General features: G+C 39.8%; 1 protein-coding gene across 1 annotated transcript; it reads right to left on the reverse strand.

The window, feature by feature from the left end:
- Window positions 1-346: 346 nt before the first annotated feature.
- LOC146627071 (uncharacterized) lies at window positions 347-5785 on the reverse strand. The gene is made up of 9 exons (XM_085361025.1): window positions 5736-5785; window positions 3785-3859; window positions 3487-3552; window positions 2346-2408; window positions 2224-2266; window positions 1945-2124; window positions 1574-1843; window positions 1271-1360; window positions 347-753 (listed from the first exon to the last, which is right to left on the reverse strand). The coding sequence occupies exons 2-9, from the start codon at window positions 3857-3859 to the stop codon at window positions 347-349; spliced, it is 1194 nt and encodes a 397-aa protein (XP_085217151.1). The 5' UTR covers window positions 5736-5785.
- Window positions 5786-10825: the final 5040 nt, after the last annotated feature.

Here is a 10825-nt window from a genome sequence, read left to right on the forward strand (position 1 = left end):
CTTTATAAATAAAACTGAATAGAAAGTGAATTTTAAATGAATGTATAAATTGCAGTAATGATGGATTTAGATAATAACATCACTCTTAAGTCTTTTTAATATTAATATTTTCATTTAAGCATCAAAGCAGACATTTAGCTGGCACTCCAGAGTAGTTAATACAGTGGAACTGGTTGATTTAGCACGAGTTAGCATTAGCAAAAATAATGAAATAAATTACAACAACCGTGAATCTGTTGACAGAAAGAACAAACTTTTTCCTTATCTCCTCTTTGCTAAAATACAAAAACAAATAAAAGTGACATGCGACATCAATGAGCACCATTTTAAACATCAGAGGTGTATATTATTTACTTTGTAAAAGCAGTGAGCCTCCAAATGTAATAGTCATGGATGCAGCAGTGGCCCAGGAGTTACCACAGTTGTGGGTGACATAGACTGAAGCCCCTCTGCGGAGGAAAGTCATGTATGTAGATGTGCTTCCAACACTGTAGGAACGGGGAACATGTGCACGAGAAACGGCCACCCAGTAATTATTTATTACTAGCCACAGATCGGTTTTAAGGCCCTTAATGGTTGTCTGAGTGGAGAAGAAGAACTGGTAGATTCCTTTGACGGGAGCCCTGAACACACCAGTCCTCCTGTCGAAGGCTCGGCCCACATTCACCAGCACCTTGCTGTACTTGATCCTGTTCAGTTTGCCATTGATTTGGGCTGGGTAAGACGCAAAGAAGTGGATCTTTTGGGAAGACACTGAAGAGCAGGTAATCTTATTAGTATTATTACAAAGACAAATAGATATATACCTTGCAGCAATTTCTTAATAAAGAGAGGCTTTTGTAGGTGTATTATGGAAAGCACAGGATAATATCTTAATCATTCTTACACAAACTATGTAGCAGATTCTCCAGCTTTGCTTACAATTAAAGTTTGAGGAGCAAAAAAGGAAGACTTCACCTGTCTCTTAATATTTCTTAAAGTAATACAAATGTTTGAACACAGTTGTTTAATGAACCTTTTGTATGTTGAATTTTTGTATTTATATAGATACAAACTAGTAACAAATTAGTGCTGTACAATAATACATGCAACTATTTGTGCCTGATTGCCCATATTAATCAATGTTAGTATTCAATAAGTTGCATTACGATTGACAAAGAAACGCTGTCACCAAACAGAGAAGAATAAAAGCCCCAGACATCCAAGGCCTTCCATCCCTTCAGCGTAAACGTTAGTATGACACATTCAAACTGACAAAAACTTTACTTACTTCTGTTTGTCTTGCATCTCCAGTTAATCTTATCTCTGCTCACACAGGACTGGTTTCTCCTGCATCGCCCGCACACAAGCGTGTTGACGTCTGAGAACACACATTCAGCAACATTCGAAAAGGCCTCTAAAAAGCACTGCTCTTAGCAGGAATTAGACTGTTCCAAAAGGTATACATTTGCAGCAATCAGGATAAATATGGATTGTGGGTGAAAGTGGATGTTTAATTTCTTAATTTTTCAGCATCCAAAAGCCAAATGCTCCCACAAATGTGCACAATATTAATGCATTTTTTCATTTATACCTGCACAGTAAGCCAAATAACAGGATGTTGGCTTAGTGAACTGATAGATGTAATAGTTGCCCGGGCACTTCTTGACTTTGATGGGGGTGGAATGGAAAGCACAGCATCTTTTGTTCCAAGTGCCGCAGACATTGCGGGTCACAATACCATCCCTGATCCTTGGATGAGGCCCGGACAGCCACAGCGGGGAGTTGGTGCCACAGTTGTTCACAGGGACGCACCTCTCAGGCATCTGCAGACTTTTACCCTTGTAGAAAAGACGGTACCACCCTCCAATAGAAGATGAAAATTTTATTCTGTTTTTTGAAATGCCATTGCTGCTTTTAGTGAAATAGGTGCATGCTACATATAAAGAAAGTGCAGTCGGTTACCTTTCCAGTCTACTTGCCGATCACACATCTTCAGCTTGCTGGTGGTGTTGGTGGCGCGCCAGGTCTGATCTAGGACCGTGTAGTGGAAACAGGGGTCACCTCGTCTTCTTGCATCTTCCACAGATGACTGAAAGTTATCAACCTCAATGTAATTTGGACTGTAAGTGAGGATGTGTGTTCCTGCTTGAGAAGAGAGATTGCAGCACATATTGAATTAAGAGTGCGTGTTGAAAATAGTTTTATTTTGAGTAAAGAATGCAGATTATTTTATTCACTGACCTACTTTCTTCTGAGCTCTTTTCTGATGGCTTGATATATGCATCTGCGCATGAAAAAAATAACACATTCAGTAGCTGGTGCTCAGTATGGAGACAGATTGTAAGGAGTTATATAGAGGCTACCTGAGTCAGAGCATTGTGCTGCTGCTGAAGTGTTGTTTGTTCACACTTCAGGCTCTCCATCTCCTGCAATAGTGAGCATTTTTAGAAAGAGTGACATGCTGCAGTCTCATTGACAGATAAAATAATAATAATTCGGATTTATAGGGATTTACATAATAATGATAATAATAATAAAAATAGTGGGTCCAGATGCTCCAGATTATGTCCAATACATACAGAGTCAGAGTAGTAACTGTGCGGTAATTTATAGAAGTTACCTATACCTATGTCACTATAGAAACAAGAAGATAAAGAAAAGGAATGAATAAATGCATGTGTATGTGTGTACAAATACATGCATATCTATATATGAGTATGTATACTGTATATACAGTACTCTTGTAAAAGGCTGGTTTGGATTTGAGGATTTGTTTGCAGAAGGCTGGATTGTTGTAGATGTTTATAATTTATTTATGTTTTTTATTTTATCTTGTGCTTTAATAAAAGCTTTAATGCAATGGCCGTAGCTCATAAGGTAGTGCAGGTAGTCTACAAATCCTAAGGTTAGTGGTTTGATCCACTTTGTGGAAAGCAAGGCACTCTATAAGAACCACTCCATTTACCATTAAAAAAGCAAAGCCCACTGCAATTAATTTTAAGGCAAATTCTAGTGATTTCCTACTAAATGTCTGAAAAATCAAGTAAAAAATAAAAACAGATTTTAACACACAGAAAATGGAAACAAGCATTTGAAGCAACATTTCCACCTTGACTTTATTGATGCAAAATTGGCAGTTGATATAAATAAAATAATTTTTTTTAAGTAGATGAATTGGGTAATATAATCAAACGTTTTTGGCCTACAGGGACCCTTCGCTAAGATGAAGGCCTGATGTTCATAAAAAAAATAAGATTTAAAGAATAGTGAATAATTAACCTGCCTAGTTTCTTACTTTATTTACCAATAAAGTGTCTGGTCTATAACATCAAAAAAGGTGAAAAATACTGGTCACAATTTCTTAAAATTTAAAAGAAAAGATATTAAAATGTCATTTATTTTTTTTATTTTTTAATAAACGAAAAATTATTTAACAGAATGGTTAATCAACAGACTTGTTTATTAATTTTGTTGCCCTAATTGTGTAATAGCTCATTGCATCACCTTGAAAATAGCAGCTAGTTGCACAGACAAAGGTTGATCTTCTACGCGCCAAAGTTTGAGTTCAGACTGGAAAAGAAGAAACAAAAACTTTCTCAAACGACAAATTGAAGTAATTGATATTAAACATATCGTGATGTTCTATTCTCTCTACGAGCTCAGTGTGACAAGAGCTCGGCACAGTTCTGTCTGTGCTAAATAACATCTGGGGAAAACTTTTGTTGCATAATAAATGGTTTTTTTTGTATTGTTCCATCTGCCTTCTAGCTTCATAACATCAATGAACAAAGCTCATACTCACAGAATTTGTGTTCCCCGAGCAACCAACTGCACAAGATGACAATGCTACGAACATGGCCAGAGCTAAGACAACCATCTGGGGATAACAACAGTTACACAATAGTTATGTAAAAGATGACATTTAAATGCTTTCTCATTTACTCGTTGAATAAATCCCGACAAAACACTGTACAAATGTCAGTGTTTATTGGAGAAACAAACAATTTGTGACCAGATGCTCGAAGCTTTGGTTTTATTTTTTTATCACATATCATTAGTGCCTGGGTCTGGGTGCAATTCCCCCCTCCAGGGGCAAGGGTACCTAGACCCGGTTTGTAGAGTACGCTTGGGGAGTGTGATTGTGTGTACAGCGTCTCTTTATGTCTGTCTCCACGTTGGTTGAGTGTGGAGTGAGTGCATATGAGAGCATGAGGGTGGGAATGGATGTTTGTGTCTGTGTGTGCCTGTATGTCTGTGTCTATATGTCAGGTTGGGTATCAGACGCCACCTCTCTGGGGACACCTCAGGCCCTCCAAGGTTTGGAGGCCTATCTCCACCCACCACCACTTCCCCTGCCGGTGGCGGACTCCCTCAGGTGTCGGTGTGTTGGTGGTTCTTTGTGTCTGGGGGTGGGCGTCCGGGTACACACCGGCTCACTCCTTGGCGGCCGCTTGTCGGGGCCTGGGGCCTGGGGCTCGCTCGGGCCCCTTTGGAGGTGGGGTGCCCCCGGCCTCTCGGCCTGGGGCTCGGTCACTCAGGCACAGCTGGGGGCCGGCGGAGCTCACGGGCGCGTCACTGCAACTCCCCCTGACTTCTGCTCCGCGGCTGCTGGGCGAGCCCTCATCTGGGACTCTCCTCAGCTCTTACTGGAACAGTGGCGCGGCTGCCCCTCTGTTGGTCTTCCATGGTCTCTTGTGTTCTGGGGGCCTCTGGATATCTGGAGTTTTGATCTCCTCCATACCCGCTTCACACCCTGGAGGACGGGGCTGTGGCCCCCCCACACTCCCTAGCAGATCATTACATGGAGAAACCTTTGGAATGCAAGCATGCTGATCCACACAGGTATGCACACAGGTGTACACATGGGTATTCACAGACGCGGACTAAAGCTTTCTTGGCTGCTGCCTCAAAGCACACTGTGCGCTGTCTATCTTGCGTGCTGCACAATATCGTTTATTATTTAGTAAATATTGATATCTATGACTAGCTAGTTTATTGTGATGGTGCTTTGTTTTCTCTATTATTATGTTGCTCTTTGTTGTTTGCTGTCTCCTCTGTTTGTTTTTTTTGTTTGTTTTTTTTTTTTTTCTCCATACAGGTGACCCAGGAGTTCTTTTTTTTTTTTTTCTCTCTCTTCCCCCCCCTTCTCACCGTCTCTTCTCCCCTTTGGTTTTCTTTCTTTCTCTCCCCCTCTTTCTCTCATTCATTCCCCCTGTCCTATTTATTAAAAAAAAAAAAAAAAAAAAAAAAAAAAAAAAAAATGACAAAGGATGAACTGAAGCTCTGCCATCACGTAATGTCGCATACTGCTGTTTCTGATGTCATTTAAAAAAAAAAAAAACATATCATTAGTGCGAGATGTTGGAATTAATTGAGGAAAAACGCTTTTAAAGGCTTGGGTTTTATGACAGAAACACATTTAGATACGGTTTATATTTATACAGAAAGAAAAGGACAAAGAAATAAAAATTACAAGTCAATTCAACCAATTCAATATATTTAGATTTAATTAGATCTGCAGACTTTGCTATTTTTGCTCCTTTTTTTAATTAAAAACAACTACAACAACAATAATTGATCATTTGATTTGCAAGTTACTGAGTTCAGATTAAACACATTACAAAAAAATTGAAAAGTATAAAGAATAATAAAAAGTATGCCTATAACAACACTATATCATCACACAGTCAATGTTCAGCTACAGTTATATTGCAAAGAAATCTTACAGTTCCATGAATATCCAAAAATTGTACCTTGAACTATCCAGTCAGCAGTCTGTGGTTATAGAAGCGGGCCATTAAAGTGCTGAAAGAATGAAAATAACAAAACATTAAATACGTTTGGACGTCCAATTTCAATGCAATCAGATGTCTATAAGTGTAAAGCTACACTCACCTCTCATTTCATCATGATGAGAAACTGCACCCTGTCTGAACATGGCCTTAAATACTGACCCGCTTCAGTTTAAAAAAAGGAGAAAATTCAGTTTAACAGCATCTAAAGGTGCAATTTTTCACAGACTTGTTGCAAGCGTAGACATGAAATTTCTGTAGTGTTGGCAGTTTCTTCAGTTTGCCCAGTCAGCAGACAGTGGTGACACTGTAAAAGTGGTCATTTTTTCATGACCTGTCTTATTACTCCATACGCAGATGGCCAAGGTGTGAAAACAGTCCAACTGACATTAATGTGAAGGCTGTGACATTTCTGTTATTAAAATTATAGTTATCTGGCAAGTGAACAAGTGAAGAGTACCTGCAGTAAATACTTCTTGCATTTGCTACACACGTCAAGACATCTTTGAGCTTTAAGATGAAGAATGTACTACTTACTATGAGTTCAACTGGAAGCGTGGGGTGGAGGTAATGTGACTTGAAGCTGTTGTGTTGTGGTGAATGTGTTATTCTTCTAAATGAAATAGGCTGTATTTTCTTTCAGTGATGCTCAGAATTAAATGTTTGTACAATTAAAGATTTTATCAAAAGTTCTTATCAGCCAATCACACGGGAGCAACTTGATGCATTTTGGTCAAGAGAGCCTGCTGAAATTCAAACTGATCATGAAAACGATTAACAAAGTAATCACTCTTTGCACGCAAGATATGCAGAACAGTATAAGATGTTAAACCTTGAAGCAGGTGGACTAAAATGCCACTTCTGTCAGCTAAGAACAGGAAACTGGGTCTGCAGCTCTCATGAGCTCACTAACTTAGACAACAGATGATTGAAATACGCTGCCTGGTCTGATGAGTCTCGATTTCTGCTGAAACTTTGGGATAGTGGTTCAGAATTTGCCATAAACAACATGAAAGCACGGATCCATCCTGCCTTGTATCAGCGGTGGTTCAGGCTGCTGCTGGAGTGGGGGATATTTTCTTGGTACACTTTGAGCCTCTTAGTACCAACTGACCTTCGCTTAAAATGTCACAGCCTACTTGAGTATTGTTGCTGACCATATCCATCTCTTTATGACCACAGTGTACCCATCTTTGGATGGCTGGTTACAACACACGATGTCATAAAGCTTAGATGATCTAAAGGTGATTTCTCTAGCACTGTTAAATCTAAGCCATAACAAGCTCAGACAGCTTGAGCAAGGTGTACCTAATTAAGTGTCTGGTGACTGTATTGCAAACAGTGAATTCACTAGTTTCCATGCAAACTAACTACAGGTGGATGTTTCTATAATCAAACAGGCCACTAGAGGGTAACAGCAGCAATAGAAGCTCAGCACCATTACCCCATTATTATTAATAATATAATGAGCCGAGAGTTATCTTTACTTGAAAAGAAAATGAGATAGTTCTTGTGTTTTATTGTGGGCTGACTTAAAGTGGAGGAGATAATTGTAGCTCGAGTCCAAATATGCAGTAAATGAATAGCTTTATGAAAAGCACCCCATTGGCAGAGCAAGCCGCGTGCTTTACTGCTGTTGAAATCACAATTAGTTTGTCATGATGAAAACATTTGGCATGTTAGTATCTGTTGGCAGTCAGGGTGTTTACAGTGTTTCACCCTGGCAGTTGTGGCGGTTGTAATGTTCTGCTCTGGATATTTGTCTGCAGGTCACTGGGCCACAGGTCACCGAGAGATGTAACTGAGCTGAGGCAGGTTGTTTATCTTCCTTTTTTTTTTAAAATCACCAATTACCACTACTTGTTCGTTCATTAAAACTGAATCTGTCACGTTCCAGATGCTTTACTTTAGAGAACTATTATTAAATAACACTAATAATCACAAACCCAATGTAAAGAGAAATAAGAAAGAAAAAAACACAGTGTAAAATGTAAATAAAAGCAGAAGAAGATGTGCAAGTTTCATGAAACTATATCTTATTCATTTCCTCTAATGGCCACCTGAGGCTGAAATTCTTAGGATAAAACTCTTAACTTTAGCTTGCTACTAAGGGTTCTGGAGTAAAAATCTGTGTTATTACAGGTGTGGCTTGCAAACCCACTCATTTCTAACAACTTGTCAATCACAGTTCATCAGCCATTGAGCATATCCAACAACTATCCTTTCAAAAACTGAGTATGAACAAGATTCGTGAAACTGACTAAGGATTTTTATTCAATATAACCCAAAACGAGTCATACTGACTCATTATTATCCCAGAGCCTAGAGGCAGACAAGAGTTTACTGGGATCAAGTCAGAGCGCCGTGTTCTAACTAGACTTGTATGGGACTTGAAGTCTATTTAGCAAATCGCTTCCACATTTGCTTCAACTTTTCAGATCCAGAGTCTACGATCTTCTTTTTTAATGTCTATGAGTCCAAATTGAGGCTTTAAAACAGTAGAACACGAAACCAATGGGAGCTGTCATGATATATATGAAGTCTATAACTTCTTATCTATCAAACATTGCACACCTTTGGTACAAAAAGATTATGCATAAGGGCACTTTGAGAATTCTTGTACACGTCAACATGCTGATGATGGACATTGTGTACTTTGGCAGGGGTTGCTGTTGCTATGGAGAGTTTATCAGCCTTTTGTTTGTATGAGATAGAAGCTGAGCGCTATTGGATTCTTTCCTCTGTGTATCTGTGTAAGCCTGCGGGTAAACACTCAGAGCTATGGCTGCATTTAGATCAGCTGCTGGCCCATATACACTCAATACGGGATATAGAACAAGCCACCCACAGGACCTTTCATTCATCAACAAAAACAAATGGGCATCCCTGGAGGGTTTTAAGAGATACTGTAAAACTAAATGAGTGATTAAGTCAGATACAGCAGTTTAATAATTCTTTAAATTAATTGTATTATTATATTGTCCTCCCCTTTAAACATATCAGCATATTAGAGAAACATACAAGCAAACGTCTTGAATTTAAAGTCACTTAAGGCATCACGTATGATCAACAAAAGGTAATTAATTTTATTACAAGTATTAATTTTACAAAATTCTCTTTTTGTGTTGTTTGGCAATAATAAAGTCAAACATTAATGTTGTTGTATAGCTGGTATCACACAGTATCATGGGTTAGGGTCACTTTGCGAGTGATTATAAGAAAGACAGACTCCACCGCTGCATTCATCATCTGAGAACTTCCCAGACTGGATGTTATCAAAAACCAATGTTAGCTGATCTACTGAGACAACTAGAGTGTGTCCTGTGCTGCCACTGATACTTCTACACCGCAGGTCCGAACAACAGTGGTCCTCCTGGGATTGAGGAAAACTCCACCTGCTGCTAGGACTGTCCAATTCTGGACTGGAAAATCAGCTTGAAAGAGGTGGTACCTTTGCTCTTGAAACACAGACAGGAACATAGCAACTGTTCACTCCTCCTTCTGTTCACTCACAGCCAGCATGTCCTCAGCATACCACGAGGCCAATTCTGTGCTATGACTCGCTGAAGTGTGTTTTTAGCTTTAGTTGTTTTTGTGAGAGCTTGGTTTGCGTTACCAGCAATAAGTCAGACTGGTTCTCTGGGCCTAGTTGGCCAGGGCTATCCTTTGCTACCAATTTGTAAGCGCAGTCAGTGGGTTTGGGGGTTTCAGAATCTCGTCTCTGCTTTTTGCAGATGATGTGGTCCTGTTGGCTTCAGTGATCAATGACCTGGGGCAGCTTGCACTAGAACACTTTTCATCCAGGTGTGGATTAGTCTGGATTAGAATTTGCACCTCCAAATCTGGTTCTCAGCCTGAAAAGGCTGGATCGTCCACTCTGGGTCAGGTACAACTTTCCATGGAGAGTTTAAGCATCTTGGGGTTGCTTCCTAAGTTAGCAGAGAGAGGAATGGGAGACTAACAGCCAGACCGGTCTGTCGTGATGAAGTGAGAGCAGAGTGTAAAAGTGAAGCTGTGAGGTCTGCATTTCTACTCATGAGCTCTGAGTAGTGATTGAAAGAATGAGACTGCAGATGCAAGCAGCGGAAATGAGTTTCCTCCAAAGGGTGTCTGTACTCAGCCTTAGAGATAGGGTGAGGAACTGAGCTGCTACTCCTCCACATCAAAAGGAGCCAGCTGAGGTGTTTCAGGCATGTAATGAGTGCCAATCGAGCACATGCTGGAAGAGATTACATCTCTGGGATGGATAGTTATTTATTTATTTAGATCATTTTATACAGGGGGTGAAAATTACCCTGATTGGTTTCATCATATAAATACAACACAAGTAATGTTTACTTGAAATTACTGATAATTAAGTGATAGCACAATCACAGGATAATAAATATGCTTGTAAGTGGTAATGTTGATTAAGTTGTATTAATGAAAAGTTTAATTTTTGGTTTCTACAAATATGACCACTGACCTTGAGGTCGTGGTCACTCAAATTAAAACACATGCAAGATTTGTATGAATTTTAAAATCCAACATTGCCTCGTCCTTGAGTTATCGAATTCAAAAGCTTGGATGTCCATGCTGCCCCATCAGCCTTTTACAGCTTAAGGGGTAAAAAAGTCAGTTTTTGACTCTAGAATTTAGAACAAGCATGTCTAAGTGACCTTTAAAGCACAGCCATTACTGAACATGTTAAATGTATACTGCCTCTCACCCTCTTGAAAAAGAAAGCGAGCAGAAGCCAGCTATTATTAGAACTCCCTTTAGGCTTTTATCCTTTGGCTGCATGAGTCTCACGCTCCCCACATATCCAGCAACCACAAGCCCACATCTTAGTCCGTTTACTCGAACATGACCTCTGTCTTATTGGGCTCCGAGCCGAGAGCTACTAAACCAGTGTGTTCCTTCTTGTCACTTCCCGGCAAAATAGTGGTGTAACTCTTTGTACCCCGAGGCAGTGAAAGCAGCTGAGTGGAAATAACTAGACGTAAAGTCCTGATCGGTCACGTACGTGGTGAGATTTCTTTGGCGCATGAGGGTCACGTGGTGGAATGTCT

Source organism: Diplotaxodon limnothrissa, linkage group LG8 (assembly GCF_057381915.1).
Source record: "Diplotaxodon limnothrissa isolate DT_005_m linkage group LG8, D_limnothrissa_male_GT1.1, whole genome shotgun sequence".
NCBI classification, from domain to species: Eukaryota; Metazoa; Chordata; class Actinopteri; order Cichliformes; family Cichlidae; genus Diplotaxodon; species Diplotaxodon limnothrissa.